Raw genomic sequence first — 24,643 nt, 5'->3', positions numbered from 1 at the left:
CAATAATAATAATAATAATAAATCAATAGTAAGTCAATACAAACAATAAATAATAGCAATACATACATAATAAGTCAATAAATAATAAAATATAAGTCTATTAATATTATTAATAATAATAATAATAATAATAATAATAATAATAATAATAATAATAATAATAATAATAAAATAAATATTCAAAAGAAGTCCAAAAGTGAAAAATAAATTTACCCTAAAATAACAACAACAAAGAAAAATAATAGATCTATACTGATTCATGTGAGTGATCAATTTGTGTAACACAGATGTTATGGTGTCGGGTTTCAAGCAAACAGTCTGGCCTCTCATCAAAATTTGTTTCCACAAAATGTTTTGAACAGTCAGACTGTATTACTAGTTGGTACCACAGTGATCCATCTGGGTTAGCTCTTTTTATTGCTGAGATCCACTTTTTCCTTAAGTCTGAATAGTGAAAAGTTCAGTCACTGAGTCAGAAATGTATAAATCTATATTACTATAATAGCCTAGTATGCTGTATACAGGTTTAGCAAAATAAAATGTACATTTATGTTGACAGCAAATTCTCCGTACATCATGCAGCATGTTGATAACAGCCCTGCAGCATCATGCATGTCAACATGTGTTCTATTAATAAAGCCCCTGCAGCATTAAAAGATAAAAAATTATAGTACTTACCTTTGAAATGATGTACTTCCTCCTTCATGGACTCAGTTCTCTGATTTTGGCAGTTGAAACACAGACAATGAACTGGTATTATGCAAAAAATGTGTTCAAATGCTGCACTGCAGCAGTAACTTGACCTCACCAAGATGGCGGTGCTGTCCTCCCATGAGGAACCACGTGATGTCTCCTCTAGTGATATAACTCATTGGTCATTCTTATCAAAATGTCTTTAATAGAATTAAATAAACACAAAGAAAAAGTAATTTTAAGATCTTTTATATTCCTTATTACTCAGTGTTTTATCAGGGCCTGTTGGGATACACAGAGAGCTGATTTCTTGGAGATGGAAAATGTTTTTAGATCAGTGAATGAGGGCAATTTCCCATGGCGCACTTGAGCATCTCTCACGGCACACTAGTGTGCCGCGGCACACTGGTTGAAAAACACTGCCTTAAATAACACATTCAAAATTAATTGGTTGAAACAACTTTTTAGAAAAGCCAGCTCCATTTAGAATACTATACTTCTTCATATTTTATCTAAGATTGGTGGCATTGATTTCTTTCTAGTGAGTAATTATGATGTTTGTAAAATCACACTTAAATTTTCTGCATTTAACCGCCAAGCCTTCCTGTCATGGTCCATGTGTACAAACACAACTTTTCACCACACAAATATTATATTGGGAATAAACAAAAGTCAGTCTTCATAGAACAAAGGTTTTGAAATAAGATTATTTTTATGTATCAATTATTTAACAACCAGGGCTTAGTTGAACATGTGAGGCATTTCTTTCTGAGGTGAACGTCCCTGTTCCCCCTTTAGATCACGCTAAAGTGTTTGGAGCTGTTCCCTCAGGCGCATGCTTTTGACATTTCAACAGAGTTGATGTCTGAGCCTCGTCTGCTCTCTCCCATTAATGCTCCTGTGGGGAATTCTGTCCAGTTATTCCAGGAAAACAGTAAATGCATCATTTCTAATGAACATTGTTCCACTTCCTCCCAGCATGTCTTATTGGACATGTTTGTAGAAGATGCTGCATGGAAGTTCTTGATCAATAAAGTAAAAGACATTTATTTTAGGATTATTTACCAGCTAAAATGTTGATTCAAAATAGATTGAGATGAAACATTGATACTCTCTAGTTTTTGCTGCTATTCCCCGGAAACAGTCATCCATCTTTTCTGGTATTGTCCTCATATTAAAGTGTTTTGGCGGAAGATTTGTGATTTCATTCATGACCAAATTGATGCTTGTTTTGTTTTATTCTGGAAGATGTTTTGTTGGGTCTTCTATCAAAGAATTTACTGAAGGACTCTGGGTTACTTTAAATCTCTGGCTCATTTTGGACAATTTTCATATCCACAACATTTTCTGGACCAAAACCTTGTTTCAGTTTTTATATTAATAGTATTTGTAATTCTGAGAAGCAAAAAGTGATCAAATCTCTGTCTGTATGTGAAATATTCAATACTTTGTCCTAAAACCTTGACTTTTTTCTATTTTAATTCTTGTTTTTTTCACATATGTGTGTTTTATATTTGCAATTGCGTTCTTGTTGCAAACCTGAATGTGAATTTCTGTTAAATCGCATAACGTGCAATAAAGTTTTTTTTAGAAACAGTATATAGCACGCGAAGGCACCGAAACGGCGGGAGTCACGTGCGTAGTACAGTGCGCATGTCTGTTCTGCGTCTCAGAGTCTCTGACTTTGAAGCTCGCGGTCGTCGGAGTTTCTGTGTTCATGGCCGGGTTTCAGGCGGCGTGGTCCGGTTATCCCGCCGCCATGGCGGTCTGGGCGTCCGCTGTCCCGCCCATCCCGGTGACACACGAACTGATGCTGATACCGCAGGCCCTCCCGCCGCTCTACCTGCCGCCAAAGAGTAAGTACCGCGAAAATACCGAGAAGGACGGCGGTTCTCACCCGAACCCCGCGCAGCCGCAGACAGAGCACCGTAGTGAGTTAATCTGGGATGGCGGGCTTTATTCTGTGAGTAAAATTAAAAAGAAAGGTGAAAGAAGGAGAAACCGGAGGTGAAAAACGGAATCTTTTCTTTTCCGTTTTCTGTGCAGTAATGTTTGCAGCCGCCGCCATTTCTGTTGGTGCGTCACGTGACTAAAATGCATTGGTTTGCCCTGATTTCAGTGGAGGGGCTTAAAGAAAGTTCGGTAAAGTTAGAATTATCATATTTGGTCAAAAATGTTTATTTTTTTGGCCAATCCTGTTGTAGTCGGACAATAAGGACATGATTAGTAAGTACAGGAAGTTTGTTGCCAGATGCTTCAGTATTTTCAGAGCTATTAAACATTTTTGACCAAATATGATCCATATTTCTGTATGAAAAACTCATATAAATAAACAAAGTGAAATTCTGACCAAATCTCTGTTGTAGTCGGACAATAATGTCATGATTAGTTGGTACAATAGTTAGACAATAGTTTCAGTTTCTTCACAGCTATTGATAACTTTAATTATGATTCATACCTCTATTAAAATGTGAAAAATATATGCAATAAAACAAAGATGGACTTTTTCATAAAATATTGATTGTAGCATGAATATGCTGACAGGTCTTCATTACCAGTTCATATAAATGTAGACATTTATTCGCTTTTTAAAAGATATTGATTTTTATAGAACGATATTTCACAGAGGTTGCACTTTGTTGACGGTCCCTTGGCAACCGGCTTGCTGCATGTCTGCATTTACACCTGGAAGAGAACGATTCTTATCAAAAGGCTAAAAAAATGATCTTTTTTCTTTCCAAATGCATTTGCAGTTCACTCTCTGTGTTAATACAAAATGATTGAGGTACTTGCTGACACATTTGAACGTTTATCAGAGGAGTTATTGAGGGCGGAAGTCTGAATCTGTGAAGATCTTTCTAACTTTACCGAACTCTTAAAGAAACCTTTCCAATGGTATCAAGATCACTGGTGTCGGTCAGAAAAAAAGGGATTTCAAGTGATCACATGTAGGGCAGAGTTTGATTCCTGAATAAAAAGCAAAGCAACAAAATGTTTGTGGCCCAAATCAGATGTAAAAAAAAATCTGATAATCCGTGCGCACGGTTTAGTATTAATCAATTGTGCTCGTACTGTTGGGCAATCGTGTGTGCACCCACATTGCATGTGCATGTCTCTGAGCAGAGCAGCCAGACTCTTAGCTTCTACTTGCTGGCAGGAGGGGGGTTCGACTGCAGTCCGTTCCCCTGTCCTACGTGAGCGGGCTGCTGGACTCAGAAGAACCGTGTCTCCTGGGAGATCTGTATCTCCAGACAGAGGACGGGCTTTGGGACGGGCGGAGGCGGCTTTGGAATGAACAGTCCTGAGAAAACGTGCAAACAATCATGTGAATTTGTGATTCCAAGCAAGTCCAGACAAAAGGCTGATGTTATTCCAGTTTAAATTCATCCACGGCTAAATGTTGTTAGCATGTATTAACCTAATCCTAACCCTTCTTCCGGTTCAGTTTAGCCAAGAATAAAGAACTGTCCGCGCAGATAAGAAAGAAACCTATAAGCAAACATACTCTTAGTAATAATCATAACAATAATGAAAGCCCGTTTAGAAGATCATCTCTCTATGTTGGAGCTTGGTTTGTTTACAATAGGACCAACTTCTTCTTCTATGGTGTCATTAGGAGGCCGCGTGGCCTCCGACTGATGATGACGTCACACACCATAGAAGAAGAAGTTGCAGGACCCGTGCACACGGAATACTAAACCGTTTATCAGATTTTTAATTTTTGTAACCACCGGAGGGCTCAGCAGAGATGAGTTCTTAGTGTCATAACTTTCTCATTACTGTCCAATCCAAGAAAGGAGGCATTGTTGCAAAGCTAGTCATAAGAACTACAAGAACTGAAGTTGATTTTTCAATCAACTTTTATTTCTTTATCATCAAATTATAATGATATAAGAATATAATCAAGAAAACTGTAGTTTAATTTGAAGATGCACCGATGCTGTGTGGTAAACATTGACATCTTCAGCATAACATAATGTTTATAAAACGATTTACCGCTTCGGCTGCGGGGTCTGGGGGGGGGGTCTTGTCGGCCCTGTCCTGTGGGGGGGCATTCTGGGGAGGGGGGGGGGGGGGGCACTATTGGTACGGGGCAGAGGGGGTTGACGGGTCGGGGTCTCCGCTGAGGCCATCGGCGGTTTCCCCGGCCGGTTGGCTGCCTCGGTCCCGTCAAGGCCTGACCAGAGCTCTTCTAGGGCCGGCGTTTGGGGGTGGGGGCCTGGGCTTGCTCCGGGGGGGGGGCCAGCGCTTTCTGGCTCTCTCTCTCTCTGTGTGGGGGGGTGGCGCTGGGCCTGGGGTGTCGGCGCCTCCGGGGGTGGGGCCCCTGGGCTGGGTGGGCCTGGCCCCCTTGCTGGGGGGGCGGGGGGGGGGGGCGGGCGGGGGACAGCTGTTTGACCACTGGGGGACAGTCTATCAGCTGTCCCCAACTTACCCCCTTCCTCATATAACCTCATAATAGGGTGAGGGGGTGGGGGGCTTAGCCTGCGATGAGCCTTGGGGGGGGGGGGTTTACTAGGCAGTGGCCCCCCTCCTATGGTTGCCGTATGGAGTGGGCCCCCCCTCTTTCGGTTTAATTTGCACCTTAGACATGTAGGGCCCTTGGTAGGGGGGGTGCTTGGACATCACTGCCAGCAAGCAGCGGATGTCCTCATAGCACCCTACCCGCCAATTTTAACCGCACCTTAGACATTTAGGGCCCCTTGGTGTGGAGGGTGAGGGGACATCACTGTGAGTAATCAGGAGATGTCCCCTTAGTGCCCTACCCGCCAATTTTAACTGCACCCCCCTTAGTACACACACCCCTCCCCCCTCAATATATACATCCCAACATAAACACACACACATGCACACACACACCCTCTCAAAAACACATACACGCACACACATTTTGCAAGGAAAGTGGGACCTGGGTCCATCTGTCCCCTGCCTCTTCCCTGGTGGGGGGTACGGGCCCCTTTGCAACGGCGGCCGTGTCCCCGGGGTGCCGGCTTCCTGGGCCCGGCGGTGCTCTCTCCGCGCGGTGGGGGGGTTCACATTACATCTGAGCTGGGGGTGTCTGGTCCCTGGGGGGTGGGTTCTGGTCCTTGCTCCTGAGTGCTGGGCCCCGCCAAATTTCCAACTGTGGCCGAGCCTGGTCGGGCCATATTTACAACACCCCTTGTGGGCCCTCTTTTTTTCCCCGGGGTTCCCCCCTCCTGGGCGGGGGCGGCGGGCCCCCTGCCTCGCTCCTCCCTGGACCAACCGTGGGCCGGGCGGATGGCTGCCTGGAGTGCGGAGCGGGTCCCCCTTGGGGGGTCCTGGCTCGTACCTGGGGTTGGGGCGGGGGTATGCCCGGAACTCCTGGGTGGTGGTGGGGTGCTCGTTTGGGGCTGTGGGCGTCCTTCTCCGGTGGGGCTCTGCGTTGGGTTCTCCCGGCGCGGCGGGGGGGCTGCTCTCCTGGTTGGGCTGGGGCGGCGCTCTCTTTCCCTCCGTGCCTCCCTGGCCTCTGGCTCTGGGGGCCTTGCGGCGGTCCTGCTGGCCCTGGCCTGGGTGGCGGGCTTGGTCGCCCGGGCGGCGGTTGTTCCCTGCCGGTTCCCGTGTGGCGTTGGGGGGATTCCGGCTGCCGCTGCTGCTGCGGTGGGGGTCTTGGGGTGGGGATGGCTGGGCACTCTCCCTCCTTCTTGTCACTTTCCACCATCCATTTTAGAAGAACATAAACACTCACCTGAGCACTGGTGTTAGCTCACCTTTGCACTAACAGTTTGCATGACTGAATGACTGAAATATTCCACACTAGTTGGTTTTAAGGCATAAGTATGCGTGTGAACACTATCTGTTTTGTGTACATGTTGACATGTGGACATTTTTGCAGCTAGCAGGTGTGTTTATAACATTTGAGTGTGTGTGTGGACAGGCCCCGCCCTTTTTGTACTACATTTGAACCTTACCATAATGATTAACAACCAGTAAACTTGTTGCTGTATGCTGCTTCATGGTCTTACCCCCCTTCCCCTCCTATTATCACCCCCCTACCCCCCCCTCTCTCTAGCGTCCCTCTCTCTTCTTCCCCTCTTTCCTTTTCCGTCCGGTCCAACACCAAAGATTTTCAGACATGATTGAAATTAATAAAGTTTGGCCTCAATTACAAAAGGGGTTTATTCAGACATACCTTTGGTTTGTCTGAAGATTAATAACCCCTCTTGTTAAAGTAAAATATGTCCAACACAAGAGGCCCTCAGCTCTCATCTGTCTGCCCAGCTGTTGGACAGGACAAGTTAAAAAAATAAAATAAATAAATAAATAAATAAAACGATTTACCTTTAAAAAACACATCTTGGTTTTACTAGATTATTTTTCTTACATTTCCTGGGTTTGAACTTTTGTAGCAGCAATCCCAGCATCACCAAAACATTCTTCTTCTTTGTTGGAGCCATGGAGTCCAAAACTGAAAGCAGAGAAAATATAAATATAAATATGCAGGTGGCAGACACCATTTTCATAAAAAAAGTTAAAACACATGATCAAAGTTAGAAAAAATTATTGAAGTAATGTCTAATACAAATTTTCCATAGAATATGAAACAAAACAGGGTTAAAATACTATGATATATTTTTAAAAAAAGTCATGATCTTTGTATTAATAAAACAATAATAAAACAGTTATTTTATTAAAAATACCACATTCTAAAAGGATTTTATTAAGCTACATCTGCTACATCTACCCACTGCACCTAGCCCCCCCCTCCCCGATCAAAGCAAGGTGCCAGACCCTGGAGTCCCACTGCACCAGGGGTGGGCAAACTACGGCGGGCTGGATCCGGCCCGCCTCCACGTTTGGTCCGGCCCACTGAACAATGTAGAGACCCATGTTGTTTATTTAATCTGGCCACATGATAAAGACCTGCATAGAACGTGACCTTTCATTCCCCCCTTCTGCAGTCTGAGCTCCAACCTGAAATCCCCTAAAATCTCTGTCAAACAGAACAGAAGACAGTCTTTCCTTTCTATGTCGCAGTTCATCTTTCCCGGTTTAGCTCATTCTTTCAGAGAGATTATGCTGCTTTTTTTTTTTTTAAACAGTGCGTCATGTTCTGTGTCCTGATTGGCTGGAAACCCTGTCAATCAATCTCCTCTGAGTTTCCTGTACAGAAACGTGGAGCTCTTCAGATCAGAAATCTGTGATTGATCAGATCTTTTTCAGTCTCAGATCCTGGACTTAATTTTTTATGAAGGTTTGAGAATTTAAACCAGAGAAAAGTGTATTTATGCAGTGAGGAGTCTTCCTGCCATAAACGTCTGGAACCAGACTCCATGGATTTCACTGATCACGGTTATTTTTAGAAGGTAACTCCTGCAATAAACGAGGAACTCTGTTCTGGTGAAAAAGTAACGCAGAAATATGATTAGCTGCAGCAGAAGACATAGAAATGAGCTTTTTCTCATTACTGGATGAGAAACAGACGTGCAGGACACAGCTTTTAGAACCCAATGTGGCCCCCGCAGGGCTCCAGACTGCGAGCAATTGGTCGCATTTTGCGACCAAAATTTGAGTGTGCGACTAAATTTTACATCCAGTCGCACATGTGCGAGCAGTAAATTTGCCTCCCCCACCCTCCGTATTTTTTTAGACATTAAACTTGGAAGGGGCACGTCAATGATCAATGAAATAATCAATGAGACGCGAGCGCACACGCACGCAGGCAGACACACACACTCGCGCACATACTCATGAAACGCGAGCACGTACACTCTCGCGTGATACCTGTCTGTGAGGCGGCCACTGCGTGTGAGAAGAATAGGGAAAGTCACTGTGAGTGGCTAAAATGCGTGTAGGGGGAGGGGCCTAGAGCTGACCAACCAATCACAGTGGGGTATATGACTCTTGGGGGCGTGACAATGACAGGGTTTGAAACCAGGACACCTGACAGCCCCCTCCCTCCCCGGACCACATTAAGGAGTTCTTTACTTTCCTTTCTAGAACGTATCTATTCGCTCGTAATTTTCTAAATACATGCAGTCCGTGCTGAACTTTTCTCTGGGTCACACAGACCCGGAGGAAGGTTTAGGTTTTGGCTACGGTTACGGCGGCGCATCATACGGGTTACGGCAGCACACCGACCGCCCCCGTCCCGCGGGAGTCGGGTCAGCTGAGGAGAATAAATGTCCCACACTTACATGCGTGACAGCTAACGGGGCTTGAACTTTAAACACGCTCGAGCAAAAATAACATTAGTTTTAGACTCACTGAAAATACGTGGGGAAAATGCAACGATAGACGTGTTTGAGATGAACATCGCCTGGATCGTTGGGGAGACCAGGCGGGGGGGGGCGGCTGTGAGATGAAGGCGAATCTGCAGCAAGACTGAAGGAGAACAGGAAATTGGAGTTGTCCTTAACATTCAATTTAGATTTAATATTCTTCTCCCCCTTAGTATGATCTGTGTTATTATATATTTTATGATTATTTTAATATTTTGTGATTTATGTAGCCTTTTTTAATGAATTGGTATTTTAAATTATTTTAATTAATCACTCTACTACAAAAACCATCAGGACACATGTCCCATAATGCATTGTTTTGTAGTCATCTGGGCAGCTTTCAGTCAGTTCAGTTTCCAGCTGTGTCCGGGTAGGTTTGCCCCTTGCTCCCACCCCTTTCTCGCGATATTTTTGTGATGATTGACAGTTAATGTTGGAGCAAAAACAAAAATATATGTCACACACCAGGTGATCTGCGCAGCGTTGAGTCCACCTGGGTGATCTCAAACACGCTTGTTGTGCATCTTGGCTGCACCTATTTGGTGTCACAAAGATAAATTTCCATCCATTTTCTTTACTTATTTGTACTGTCATGACAGCGATGGTGATGTCAGTTTACCTTCTTGTTGCATCTTCAAAAGTGCAGAATAAAATGTGACACTGAATCTGAAACAGAACATTGTAATTTCTGCATCTATTATTAAAGTATTTATTAGTAATACAGTGGAAAATAGTAGATTTGGTTAGCATGTTGATTTACGGTATGCGCCCCTAAATTTTCTGGTTGCGCCCCTAAAATTTTCAGTTAGGGGCCACTGTGCTCCTAGTGAAAAAAGTTAGTCTGGAGCCCTGCCCCCCATTTAAAATTATTGCCCACCCCTGCACTGCACCACAGGTCCCCTGATCAAAGCAAGGAGCCAGACCCTGGAGACCCACTGTACCATAGACCCCCCCCCCCCCCCCCCCCCCCCCCCGATCAAAGCACAGGGGTTGACATAGCCCAGACATTTGCACTGGCCCACAGGGCCAGTAGTTTTTGAAAGTTACTGGCCCGACTCCGCGCACAGCGAGACCCGCCGCCACAGGCGGCACCCAAGCGCCGGACCCTGGAGACCCACTGCAGTGACCCTGTTTACCAAAAGAGTTGATTACTGATGTGGAGGATCCCTCTGAGGAAAACACTGGAGTAAAATAAAAATGCAGAACGAACAAAAGACATAAAGCAGAAACAGAGATGATAACCAGATAAAAGAAAGAATTCATACATAAATAAATGAATACATATTAATAAAACAGATATAAGTCACTAAGTGTGAATAAAAACATATAAAGAAAGTAAAAAGAGATGTAACAAAATTATTTTAGAATCAAACAAGTTTCTAAATTTCTGCTAAAAGCCAGATTAAAAAAGTCTGGGAAGCCTCTTTCTGGCAGCTTCCAACACCTATTTATGGGAGAGGTTAGGTCATTCTGTGAGCTGCTCTGACTTCTGCATGTACATGTTAAGAAACCTGATTTTCATTTTCCCGTCTTTTTCCACAGCAGAGGACAGAGTGGTTGACCTGCAGAGGTTGGAGCTCCGTCACGTTCAACCTGCCGTTCCGCTGAAACGGGAAGATCATGGCTGTTTCTCTGCAGGTCGGTGCTGAACTTGGTGGAATCTTTTGATCATCTGGCTTTGACAGACCAGGAGCTACTGCGCTGGTACCTGTCTCTGTGTTTGGAGGACAGGAAGATCATTCATGGTGAGTCTCTGCTTGAGTTTGCATGCAGTCCAGCACGAAAAAACACGTGTTTGATTCCCTTGGAGCACATGGAAGTTTAGCATTTCACAGAAAAGTAATTATAGACAGAAAACAAAGATCATCGATTCAAACTGATCGCATTCTGTACAGGAGATGTGGGATGGAGGAGATTGATTGACAGTACTCTTACAGCCAATCAACACGCAGAACACTGTGAACAGTGAGACTGTGAAAAGTGAACCACGTTGTAGCAAGGGAACAGTGTATTTACTAAGGGTGTAATGATACGCTAAAATCTCAATTCGGTTCGGTACTGCTGTTTAACAACTCTGCCTGATATGAACTGCCATTTATTTTTATTTATTGTGTGTGTTTGTGTGTGTTTTGCTCCCAGACACCTGAATTTCTCCTTTGGGAGATTAATAAAGTTTTTATCCATCTATCTATTTCCGGTATTTTTTCGGTACAAAAAACTAAGGCAGAAAAATATTACTTACAAAATACATTTATTGGTTTTACATAACAATAAATAAAATGGACCTATGTAGGTGATCTGCTTAATAAATAAGAAAAACTATTAGCTTCCAGGAACCAAAAACTTTGGATACTTAACACTGGCCTTAAAAAAACATGTTAACTTGCACATTAGTTTTCTTTTAGACCCGATTGTTACAGTCGGTGATGCTGTTTTAAGTTCGTTATCAGATTGTATGTGTTACTGTGGCAAACGCCATCTTTGTGTAACAATGTCAACACACAGCATTCCACTTATCCAACTGTCTTTTTCCTTCATGGATGCTGACAACAAAGCCAAAGTGTCCCCCCCCCCCCACACACACAGGAGAGCATAAGGAGATGGGGAGGGGGGTCCCTCATCTCTGGCCTGTCATCTGCATTAGCCATATGTTGACATGCTAACTGTCCTTTACCTAATAGCGTCTGGGAGGAAACTCACGGCTAATATTACTTCCGCCGCGGCGCAAAGTTAATACTGTGGCGACCGGGGGGTTAGCCCCGCCTATAGCCACTAAGACTCATGGGAAGTGTGAAATCTTGTGTGTTGAATCCTTCACAACCATCACTGATTGTGTGATGGCTATGAAGAGAAGTGAGGTTCCTGTTGTTACGCTGTTCGTGTGTGTTCATAACAAACAGGTTTAATGCTGGAAAGGAGCTGGAGCATGTATTTCTCTGTCTACTCTCTCTGATTGTTTGAGGGCGTGTGGAGTATGAGGCAAGGACAGTCAATGCAGCTAGTCCATTAACACAGGGGTCGGGAACCTATGGCTCGCGAGCCATATATGGCTCTTTTGATGGTCACATGTGGCTCGCAGACAAATCCTTAATTATACTTTTTTTTTTTTCATTAGACCAGTCCTTCTCGGGCGCGATGCAATGCCAGAGGCGCGCAGTAGTAGCGGTGCTTGGAGAGAAAACTATCAGTTTACTGTTATCTATTATTTCACAGAGTTTGTACCACCCGGAAACCTTTGAATTGCCTCCCTGACTTATTGGACTTTAAAAATGTTGAAATTACATCAAATGCACACATTCATTTGTATATTTAGTTTTAAACATATTGTCGCGGACTGAGTTTAACTTGGCTGTTGGGCCGCGTTAAAAGTTCTGGAGTTCATGGAACGCATCGTTCAAGCAGAGATCTGATTGGCCCTCAGTTCTGTCGCTCAGCCTGTTGTTAGGGAGTTTGGACCAATGGGGTTCAGCCATGGGCCGAATAAGGAAATGGGAGGGCTGGAGCAGGACGGGGGAATATAAAGTTGGGAGAAGCGCTCTCGTCTCGGCGGGAGAGATTCAGGAGTTGCTGAATTGATTGTACGGCGTTTGTTGCGGTCTACAGTAACCAGAATAAAGAACCCTAAAAGAGGTTAAGTCTCCGTGCCTTAGTGTGGGAAAGGGACACTACATTATTGTATGGCTCTTTCGAAATTACATTTAAAAATATGTGGCGTTTATGGCTCTCCTGGCCAAAAAGGTTCCCGACCCCTGCATTAACAGCTCGGCACTCGTTTCCCCGCTACGAGTGACAAAGCAGCCGGGTCGTTACAATGCATAGGCAATTCAATTCAATTTTATTTATATAGCCCAAATTCACAACAACAGTCATCTTAGTGGGCCAGTAATTGTAAGGTAAACATAGAATCAAAAAGGATCATAAATGCATAGACTCCAGTTGGATAATACTCAACTATAACTAAACTGACTAAACTAAACTGGCATCCCTGCCCTTAGACCCCCCTTCGCGGTAAGGAAAAACTCCTAAAAAAACGGATTCCGGAAAAAACGAAGAAACCTCAGGGGTGTCCACATGAAGGAGGGATCCTCCCCCAGGACGGACAGGCGATTTACCAGAACTCTTAGAGAAGAATTAACCTATCTAACACTACAACTACATATTTGAAGTCCAGGGGCCTCATTTCTAAAACTTTGCGTAGGATTTGCGTCAGAAGTGGCGTACGGATGAAACATAGGACGTGCGTACGCACAGAAATATTCGGATTTATAAAACCGTGCGCACGCACATCCTACGGAGTTTTCCCTTAATAAATCGCAACCAATTCTAAATGCAGCGTAGCTTTTGCGGCTTCATGACACGCCCATAGTTGCCCATAAATAGTCCGTGAAACGCCCACAAATGAATATTCATTGATTGCGAAACCATGGCAACACAGAGAGGAAATGAAAAAAACGTAACTTCACTCAATGTGAAGTAAAAGTTATCGTTGGCGAGGTGGAAAAGAGGAGAAAAGTGTTGTTTGGAGGGCACAGTGTGGGCATTACTAATGCCAAAAAGGCACGTGAGTGGCAGACGGTGACAGACGCCGTTAATGCTGTAGCCTCACAACCCCGGACCGTGGCCGAAAGAAAAAAGAAATGGTCGGACATCAAAGTCGAGGCAAAAAAACGTCTGGCGCTGCATCGCCAGAGTGTCTCTGCCACCGGGGGGGGGGGAGAGACACCGGAGCTGACCCCACTTTATGAGAGACTGGCGGCAATAATTGGGGAATCCCTTTTAAGTGGAGTGGTGACTGAGGCGCAGGGGGAGCACCGACGCGCCAGATGCACCGGGTGACACCCCCCCAAAAGCCCGCAGAGGAAGTCGGAACCGGCTCATAAGCCACTCGTCCTCGTTTGCCAGCAAGTCTTCTTGCGGTCTAAAGATGCGTTCACTCCGAATTCTTCCATTTGCCACATCTTCTAAGAGCGCAAGATCAGCCATTGTGCGTCATTACGCATCGTGATGGAGCATTTTATTTCCCTCCATTTAATTACATCTGACAAGCTACAGATGTCGGTAATAATCCACGTGGAAATGGGAAATTGATCAGCAAATGTAATTTCTTGTTGCTTTCTGAATGGTCGAGACATACGCCATACATTGTTTTATCAAAAATAAAACAAACTAAAGGCATATGCATGAATACCATAATTCCATAGCTTATGAAGAAATGTTTTACTATGAAAACAACTTTCCCCAATGGACAGTTAATACATCTATCTGTCTGTCTGTCCGTCTAATTGCACCTATATCTGCTCCTCCAGACGGACACATTGAGGAGAATATCAGTTTTGTACATTATTTCGTTCTGTTAACTATATTATTTATGAGGATGAATTGCACAACATGCCAATATTGCAGAACATATTTCACCTTTCTTTCTGCAAATAAGTGTTCATTTGAATTTCTGTTGTAATTTTCGTTTGATTCTTTTTGTTTGTTTCACTGCTGATCGATCAAACGGGTGTTGGTGTAGCTGTTAATTGTAAGACTTGCTTTGTGAAGTCTTCATGTTATTTATGAGAGGCAGTATTGTCATTTCCACTTTCAGGTGTTTCTTCCATCTGCCGACGGTGTCGCCGTTTCTCATTTCACCCGTTTTTGTGCGTACGCCTGGGTCAGAGCGTGAAGGACCGCACATTTTCCCCTCAAGTTTGCTTTTTATAAATCTCAATTATTACGTAGAGAGTGGCGTACGCCTTCTTTTGTGCGTACGCAACGTTTATAAATGAGGCCCCAGCAGATGATCTTCATCCAGATGAAGGGGCGGCTGGGGGCGCCAGACGAGCCAAAGACAGGATCCACAGGCAGGTGTATGACCAGCAGCAGAGACAAAGTAACCGGTCAGGTACAGGAGCACGGATGAGCCAATCTGGAAGCACTCCCACTCCTGCGAGGGGGTCTAAGGGCAGGGATGCCAGTATAGCTTAGTAAGTTTGTTAGCTCATTTTAGTATTTTCCTATTGAATTCTATGTATTCATGATCCTTTTGAGTTCATGTTTTACTCCAAAGCCCATCGAGACGACTGTTGTTGTGATTTTGGGCTATACAAATAAAATTGAATTGAATTGAAACTCCCCAGGAGGGGAAAGAGGGAAAGAGGGACAATACATGAATCACTGCACCAAACAGAGGCATGGAGAACTAAATGATGAATAATGATCAAGAATAGAGAAGAGAGGAAGGGTAGAAGTAGATGAGAAAAGAGGACAGAACCCCAGAGCACCATAGTTACCCCAGCTTCAACTTCTAGCAGCCTTTTAAGACAAATATTTATTGTTATTAAGTTTAATTTAATCTCATTAACATTGAGTTACATAATCTCTGAATACTAACTAGTCTGACAATAAGCCTGTCCAAAGAGGAATGTTTTCAGTCTAACTTTGAATGTAGAAACTGAGTCGGCCTCTCTTCCATGAGCTGGGAGTTTATTCCATAAGACAGGGGCTTGGTGGCTAAACGCTCTACCTCCAACCGTACTTTGACTAATTCTAGGAACCACAAGCAGTCCTGCATTTTGCGAGCGAAGTGTTCTGATTGGTTGGTAAGGGACTATGAGGTCCTTAATATAGGACGGGGCCATTCCATGTAAGGCCTTATAGGTTAACAGGAGGATCTTGAACTTAATTCTAGAATCAACTGGGAGCCAATGGAGCGAAACTAACACAGGAGTGATGTGATCTCTTCTGCTGGTTCCAGCTAACAATCTAGCAGCTGCGTTCTGAACAAGCTGGAGACTTCTTAAGGAACTCTTAGGACACGCTGCTAACAAGGAGTTACAGTAATCCAGCCTCGACGTAACAAATGCATGGATGAGTTTTTCAGCATCACTCTTAGAAAGTATATTTCTGATCTTAGCAATATTCCACAGGTGAAAAAAGGCAGTTCTACACGCCTGAGATATGTGAGCCTTAAATGATAAATCCTGGTCAAATAAAACCCCAAGGTTTCTAACTGTGGAATTGGGGGCTATACTTACACCATCCAGGGAGACTATCTGAGCAGACAGAGCATCCCTGAGGTTTTTAGGACCTAGTATAATGACCTCAGTTTTTTCTGGGTTCAAGAGGAGGTAATTAATTGTCATCCAGGTCTTGATGTCTCTGATGCAGGCATTCAGTTTCTCTATATCCTCATTCTGGTCAACAGGAGGATCTTAAACTTGATTCTAAAATCAACTGGGATCCAGTGAAGTGAAACTAACACAGGAGTGTACTAACACAAGGTGTGTAGAACTGCTGCTGCTCCTACACCTGGCTGTGGATCCTGTCTTTGGCTCCTCTGGCCCCCTTCTGCCGCTCCCCAACTTCATCTGGATGAAGATCATTTGCTGGACTTTAAATATGTAGTTGTAGATTTTAGATAAGTTAAGTCCGTCCTGGGGGAGGATCCCTCCTTCATGTGGACACCCCTGAAGTTTCTTCGTTTTTTCCGGAATCCGTTTTTTTTTTAGGAGTATTTCCTTACAGAGAAGGAGGGTTTAAGGGCAGAGATGTCCGGTTTAGTTTAGTCAGTTTGTTAGTTCAATTTAGATTTTCCTATTGAACTCTATGTATTCATGATCCTTCTGATTTTGTGTTTAACTTTTTCAATTAACTATACAAAGCAAAGTTGTTGTGAATTTGGGCTATACAAATAAATTTTAATTGAATTCAACTACGTGTATCGTTACACCCCTAGTATTTACTGATCTAGAGGACAATAAAACGTCCATGAAAAAATTTGGCTGTTTGGGAACTTCGAATCCGGTTGCTTAGTGTCGCCGTCTTTAAGCATGAAGCCCTCGGCAAGTGACCACTTCCAATTAGGGGTGTGACGATGACAGCATCACCGCGGTGATGACCTCATGGGGGGGCGTGCGGTTAACTGCGACTCTGCGCCCCGTGCTGGTTCATCACCCAGTGATCAACACTCCCACACCGTCACAGCTTTACTTCCAATGCAAATTCCATGTGCTTACATGTGCGTTTCGGCCTTTTCGGATAAAAAATCTAGTGTTAATGCGTAGCTATACACATTTTCAAGACCACCTTCAGGCTCTATGTACAAAATCTGAAAATTAAATCCGGTGGAACTTTGACCCGTCAGGGACTCGGATTTGGTTGTGACAACTGCCAACTGTTTGAAAGTTGATCATGGAGAAGAAATGAATAATTGTGGTTTGTGTCCAGCTGGAATTCTATGACATAAAGATTCTCATATATCAGAATAGAGCTGTAAAAGAAAAAAACCAGAGCAAGATTCACCAGATTTACACCCCTTTGACTTATTGCACCAAGACTTTTCCAACTATAAGTGGTGAACTTGTGCTAGTAAACAGTAGAAAAAGAAGCCCCTCCAAGATGGTTCAGTCTGAACACCATGGGACAAATGTGGGTTGAAGAACCTGTGCTTAGCTTTTTCATGAATGTACATCACTTGCCCGGTGTGTCTGTAGCTTAAGGCTTGGGTCATGCATGCCTTGTGTGGCTCTGTGAGGCAACTGGGGGGGGTCGAGCTATTTTTCTGCCTCTACCGGTGTTTTTTCCCCCCAAAAAACAGAGTAAAGGGTGTTGTGCCTGACGTTGACACAGGTATTAAAAATGGTTAGCGAAAAATAAGGTTGGAATGAACTATCCCGACAAGGATTGCAAAGCGCAAGACTTCCATCATTCTGCTTCTAGTTTACTCGCCTTTGTAATTCCTGGCCAATGACTGAAAAGATCTTTAGTCATGTGGTTTTGTTTACAAACTTTGGCTTGAAACAGGAAAGTCTGCTTGACAGCAGTTTGAAGACAGACCTAACGCAAGGTTCAAGACTTGATCCGGACCAAATTGTAATACAATTACGACGCAGTATTCTTTATTAACAAATAACAGTAACAACTAACTACTATCTATCTAATAGGGCTGGGAATCACTGGGTACCTTACGATACGATTTGCGATACATTGCTCACGATAACGATACTATCAGGATATGGCGATAATGTTATAATCAATATATATCGTCTCTAACAACTCACGATATATCAAACTTTAGGAAGGAAAAACTGCTTTTTGGAAAATATTTCGCCATTTATTTTTTAGTTTAAACACAATGAATATAAAACAATATTAATTCTGTGAACAAATTACAGTGTCTTTGTTAAAAATAAATGACACCATTTAGTGCAAATGTGGTGTAAGCAAAAGTAAAATTCTCCCAGAAAAACAAAATCAAGTAGCTAGAAACTTTCCTTTAAATTATTTAAGACATAAACTGCTTTCAAAATAAATGACCAGGAATAAAATACAGTCAGGACCATAAATCTTTGGACAGAGACGCATTCTTTCTGATTTAGTTTCTGTACATTACCACAGTGAATGTTAAATAAAACAACTCAGATTCCATTGAAGTGCAGACTTTCAGCTTTTATTCCACGGGTTGAACAAAAAGATTGCATAAAAATGTGAAAAACTAAAGCATTTTTAAACACAATCCCTTCATTTCATGGGCTGGTAAGTAATTGGACAAATGAAAGAACTGAAAACCAAATTGTCATATTATTTTGTACTTTGTTGGCAATGACAGCCTGAATTCTTGAACTCATGGACATCACCAGATGCTGGTTTTCTCCTTCTGAATGCTCTGCCAGGCCTTTACTGCAGTGGCAAACAGTTGCTGTTTTTTTGTGGGCCTTTCTGTCTGAAGTTTAGTCTTCAACAAGTGAAATGCTGCTCAATGGGGTTCAGATCAGGTGACTGACTTGGTCATTCAAGAATATGCCACTTCTTTGCTTTAATAAACTCCTGAGTTGCTTTGCCTGTATGTTTTGGGTTGCTGTCCATCTGGATTTTGAATCAGTTTGGCTGCATTCACCTGGATCTGCGCAGACAGGGCTGCATTCACCTGGATCTGCGCAGACAGGGCTGCATTCACCTGGATCTGCGCAGACAGGGCTGCATTCACCTGGATCTGCGCAGACAGTCTGTCTCTGAACACCTCAGAATTCATTGGGCTGCCTCTGTCCTGTGTCACGTCATCAATAAACACTAGTGTCCCAGTGCCACTAGCAGCCATGCAAGCCCAGACCATCACACTGCCTCCACCGTGTTTTACTGATGATGTAGTGTGCTTTGGATCAGGAGCTTCTCCACGCCTTCTCCATACTTTTCTCTGGCCATCATTCTGGTAGAAGTTGATTTTGGTTTCATCTGTCCAAAGAATGTTTTTCCAGAACTTTTTTTATATGTTTTTTAGCAAAGTCCAGTCTAGCCTTCCTATTCTTGAGGCTTCTGAGTGGCTTGCATCTTGCAGTGTTCCCTCTGGGTCTACTTTCATGCAGTCTTCTTTTGATGGTAGGCTTGGATATTGATCCGCCTACCTCCTGGAGAGTGCTGTTCAGTTGGTTGGCTGTTGTGAACGGGTTCCTCTTTACCATGGAAATGATTCTGCCATCATCCACCACTGTTGTCTTCTGTGGACGTCCAGGTCTTTTTGTGTTGCTGAGTTCACCAGAGCTTGCTTTCTTTCTCAGGATGGACCACACTGTTGATTTGGCCACTCCTAATACTGTAGCAGTTAATGGCATGGTTTTTTTCTGTTTTCTCATCTTAATGATGGCTCCTTTCACCTGCATGGAGAGCTTCTTTGACCGCATGTTGTCTGTTCACAGCTAAATCTTCCAAATGCAGCACGAGTCCTCTAATCAACTCCAGGCCTTTTATCTGCTTCACTCATAATGACATAACAAAGGAATTGCCCACACATGCCCACTCAATAGCATAGAAGTCAATTGTCCAATGACTTACCAGCCCATGAAATGAAGGGATTGTGTTTAAAAAATGCTTCAGTTTTTCACATTTTTATGCAATGTTTTTGTTCAACCCATGGAACCCATGGGATTGCATTAAGATGGCGCCACGGACGGCTGCCTCAGTGTTTTGGTGCGCTCCTACTTTGTTTTACTTTGTTTTAATTCGGTCTCCTGCCTCAGTTCTGGGGGCTCTTTCTCCAGGGACGAGCTCATGAACATCAGAGCTACAACCGCCGTGGACCTTTTTCCAACATTTCTCGCTTCTACCGTGGATTTACTGGCTATTTTGACCCAGCAAGCACGTAAGAAGGTGAAGTGCCGCAGGTAGGGTTGGGCGATGTCCCCTAAATTGTCCGTTGACGATGGTTGCTGTCAACCATCGGGATGGACGATGATATCGTCGGGGGGGGGTGCTATTTTTTACATTTTTCGTTCTTATATAATTGCTATTCGTTATTTTACTTTATTACATTATTTATTTTATTTCCCAACTAATGACTCATCCGCGATGATCCAGTATAAACTGAAGGAAGTGACTTTAACAAAAAAAGTAACAAACAAAATAGAAAAGAAATGGTCCGCTCCTGCACTTAACTAGTCAAGTGGACCGGCAGAGCGCAGACTTAAGGCCCGTACACACCGGGACGAATATTCGCCAGGCGTTATTCGCCAGCGTTTTTCGCCACGTCTTTTGTGTTCACACCCAGGCGATTTTCGCTGACGATGAGCCGAGCGAACATGCAATTCCCTTCCCTGACATTAGATGGCGCTTAATGTAAACAGAAATACTCCTGTACACAAGGTGGCGCTGCGCAACTTTACGCTTCTTAAATCGCTTTTCACTCAGAAGAAGAGAGCAAGTATTTACGCGCTTGTCAGAATCATACAAAGAAAACATGAATATTTCAAGCATCAGTTGCTCCAACTGGTACTTGGTAAGGGGATATTTAAGAATGTCCGTCATTATTTCTTCGCGGCAGTGTAGACGCTACTTGGCGTCTAACTTCTTCGCTGGTATGTGTGCTCAGCAAGGCAGTTTTGTGTTTGAGCGCCCCCAAGTTGTGTTTTACTGTAACTTCAGAAGCTCCAGACACGTGTGCAAAAGCGCCATTCTCATTGGTCGAATAGATATAAATAAAAAAAAAAACGAACCCGAGGCGTTTTTTTTTTTTTGACGCTTTGGCGCCTGGCATTTTTTCGCCTCGGTGTGCACACTCACATTGGTGCCCTTTGTTTAGTCACGAGGCGTTAGCCGGCGAAATTCGTCCCGGTGTGAACAGGCCTTTACAGCTTTGTGTTTGATGGGGGGGGGGATGCTTTGTTACATGAACGGTATGTGTGGGAGATTTAAGACTGCGATCCGTCCCGCAGCTCTAAGGGTACGAGCTACAGAACTCAGAACCGGGTCTAAAAGTGTGTGTCTGAGCACAGCTCGGATCGTCAGCACACACAGTGGTTTGAGCTTCAAAGCATAAATGTCGCTCAGTCCTTAGATAACATTCAATCACGTGGATTTGTGTTTCCAGTCGTGTCCCCACTAAATAAAAGGCTGATGTTATTCCCACATGTTTACATGCAGTCAGCATGCAGCACCACCCAAAGCTAATGTTGTTAGCCCGTGTTAGCATACTGCTAATTCCGGCTCCGTTCTTCAACAGAAAAAGCACTGACCACGCGGATTAAAATTCAAATGATGAGCAAACAGGCGTTTCATAATAACCGTAACATTAATAAAAGCACGTTTAGAAGATCGTCTCGTATATTACCGAGCTGACATGTCAATGTATATAGCCGCTCGGCGCTGTTTAACATTGTTTTGTATTGAATTGTTACATTCAATAAAGTTTGGGGAAAAAAATAGCCGCTCGGCGGAACTTATATCCTCTTCCGGTTTTTCAAACCCTACTGCGCATGTGCGAATGATTTATTACTACCGAAAGTGTGACCTTAGTGAACGTTTGTTATATTCTGAAAACATTTTTCTGTGCCCATGTACACGGTTGGATTCTAATCCCACCATTGATCCCATCAAAGAATTTTGCACATGTAACCGCGGCTTATGGTGTCGACTCGCAACGTGCCGGGGGCGTGGCATCACGATGGTGTCTCTCCATCGGGATGTCACTCACCCATCACGATGGACGATGGTATCGTCCATCGGCACAACCCTAACCGCAGGAGAGGCGCGCGCTCAGGTGTGCTGGTGCGTCTCCGCGGATTTCGCACCGCGCTGCCCGGAATATTCCTCTCCAACGTGCGCTCACTTTGCAATAAAACTCAACAAAAACAGAGACTTTTCCACTTCATGTGTTTTGTGTTTTACGGAGACGTGGCTGTGTGACCTCATACCGGACGCTGCACTACAGCTTCGGGGATTCCAGCTGTACCGAGCGGACAGGTGCGCGGAGCTTTCCGGAAAAACGAAAGGAGGTGGAATATGTTTCTACTTTAACAGCGGCTGGTGCAGCGATGTTTCAGAAGTTTCTCAACTCTGTTCTCCGGACCTAGAGACCTTCACCATCAACTGCAAGCCTTTCTACTCCCCCCGTGAGTTCTCCTCATTCTTCCTCGTCGGCGTTTACATCCCACCTCAGGGCGACGTGCGCGCTGCCCAGCGAGCGCTGGCTGAGGAGATTCTGAGTGTAGAACGGACAAACCCAGACGCCTAAGTCATCGTCCTGGGAGACTTTAATAAAGCCAACCTATCATCTGAACTCCCCAAATATAAACAGTTCATTAAATGTCTGACCAGAGAGGGAAGGGTACTAGACCGCTGCTACACCACCATCAGCAACGCTTATCGTGCCATCCCCCGTGCTGCACTGGGCCTGTCCGACCACATCACGGTGCATCTGATTCCAGCCTACAGGCAGAAATCTAAGCTCTGCAAGCCGGCTGGGAGGACCTGCAAGAAATGGACCAGCGAAGCTGTGGGGGAACTTCAGGAGTGTCTGGACTGCACAGACTGGGACGTTTTCAGGTCTGCCACCAACAGCTTGGATGAGTACACAGACACTGTGACGTCCTACATCAACTTCTGCGAGGACAGCGTCATTCCAACACGCACCAGGGTGAGCTACAACAACGACAAACCCTGGTTCACAGCTAAGCTCAGACAGCTGAGGTCAGAGAAAGAAGCTGCATTCAGAATTGGGTACTGAGACAAATACAAAGAGGCCAAGCACAGATTTAGCAAGGAGGTGAGGAAAGCTAAATCAGCCCATGGTGTGAGAATGGAACAGCAATTCTCAGCCAACGACTCTGCTTCTGTCTGGAAAGGGCTCAAGACGATCAACTACAAACCCTGAGCCCCCCACTGTCTGAACGACCTGCGTCTGGCCAACGACCTGAACACATTCTACTGCCGCCTCGAGCAGACAGCAGGCAGTCCCATCTCCCTTCCCCCCACAACCCCACCTGACCCATCCACACAGCTTCACACCTCAGCCTCCCCCCCCTCCTCTCCATCATTGAGGGAGATGTAAACAAACTCTTTAAATGGCTGAACACCCGCAAAGCTGAGGGCCCGGACTCTGTCTCCACCTCCACCCTGAAGCACTGTGCCAACCAGCTGTCTCCAGTGTTCACAGACATTTTCAACACCTCACTGGAGACCTGTCATGTGCCAGCCTGCTTCAAATCCTCAGTCATCATCCCTGTCCCCAGAAAGTCCAGAATTACAGGACTGAATGACTACAGACCCGTTGCTCTGACCTCTGTAGTTATGAAGTCCTTTGAGAGCCAACAGATCGGTAGACGATGCTGTAAACATGGCCCTCAACTTCATCCTCCAGCACCTGGACTCTCCAGGATCCTACGCCAGGATCCTGTTTGTAGACTTCAGCTCCGCGTTCAACACAATAGTCCCATCACTGCTCCATGACAAACTCTCCCAGCTGAATGTGCCTGACTCCACCTGCAGGTGGATCACAGACTTCCTGACGGACAGACCGCAGTATGTGAGGCTGGGGAAGCTCGTCTCGGATACCCGGACCACAAGCACCGGATCCCCCCAGGGCTGTGTCCTTTCACCCCTTTTATTCTCCCTGTACACAAACAGCTGCACTGCTGGTCACCAGTCTGTCAAACTCCTGAAGTTTGCTGACGACACCACACTCATCGGCCTCATCTCTGACAGAGATGAGTCGGCCTACAGGAGTGAGATAGCCAGTTTGGTGTCATGGTGCAGCGCTAACAATCTGGAGCTTAATGCTCTGAAGACAGTGGAGATGACAGTGGACTTCAGGAAGGCCCCAGCCCCCCTCCCCCCTGTCATCCTCTGTGACTCCCCGGTGACCTCTGTGGAGTCCTTCTGCTTTCTGGGAACCATCATCAGCCAGGACCTCAAGTGGGAGCAGAACATCAGCTCCATCACTAAGAAGGTCCAGCAGAGGATGTACTCCCTGAGGCAGCTGAAGAAGTTTCACCCCCCTGAAAAGATGCTGGTTAACTTCTACACTGCCATCATTGAATCCACCCTCACGTCCTCCATCACAGTCTGGTTCGCTGCGGCCACGGCCAGAGACAAGGCCAAGCTGCAGCGCGTCATCCATTCAGCGGAGAAGGTGATCGGCTGCCACCTCCCGTCTCTCCAGGAGCTGCACATCTCCAGGACCCGGAGGCGGGCAGCCAGGATTGTAGCCGACCCATGTCATCCAGGACATGAACTATTTCGGCTCCTCCCCTCTGGCAAGAGGCTCCGGTCCATCAGGACCAGGACCTCGCGCCACAAGAACAGCTTCTTCCCCACTGCAGTCAGCCTGCTGAACAGTACCCCAACTCCCCCCAGCTGCCCCCCCCCACCACCACCCAAGGACTATCGCTGCCACTAACAGGCCCCACCATCCCAGCCCACCTGCGCTCTCATTTTACTCCACTGTATATAGTCTGTTT

The 24,643-nt window shown here is 44.9% G+C and overlaps 1 protein-coding gene across 4 annotated transcripts in view; it reads left to right on the top strand.

Moving 5' to 3' along the window:
• rbm44 (RNA binding motif protein 44) overlaps positions 1-24,643 on the top strand; it is a 43,252-nt gene that overhangs the window by 1,293 nt on the left and 17,316 nt on the right. Inside the window, exons 1-3 of one of the 4 annotated variants that reach the window (XM_023951041.2) lie at positions 2,283-2,549; positions 10,473-10,500; positions 10,569-10,675. In XM_023951041.2, the coding sequence (XP_023806809.1) occupies positions 2,411-2,549; positions 10,473-10,500; positions 10,569-10,675 (274 nt within the window). In that variant the 5' untranslated portion in view covers positions 2,283-2,410. Of the gene's footprint in view, positions 1-2,282; positions 2,550-10,472; positions 10,501-10,568; positions 10,676-24,643 lie in introns of those variants that run through there. The other 3 variants (XM_023951042.2, XM_078939825.1, XM_023951040.2) reach the window with 3 other exon arrangements.

The sequence above is a fragment of the Oryzias latipes genome, chromosome 21 (genome assembly GCF_053564925.1).
Source record: "Oryzias latipes strain Hd-rR chromosome 21, Olatipes_Hd-rR_3.1".
Classification (NCBI taxonomy): Eukaryota; Metazoa; Chordata; class Actinopteri; order Beloniformes; family Adrianichthyidae; genus Oryzias; species Oryzias latipes.
Note: the sequence above shows the minus strand (reverse complement) of the source record. Positions and strands in the feature narration are given on the sequence as shown.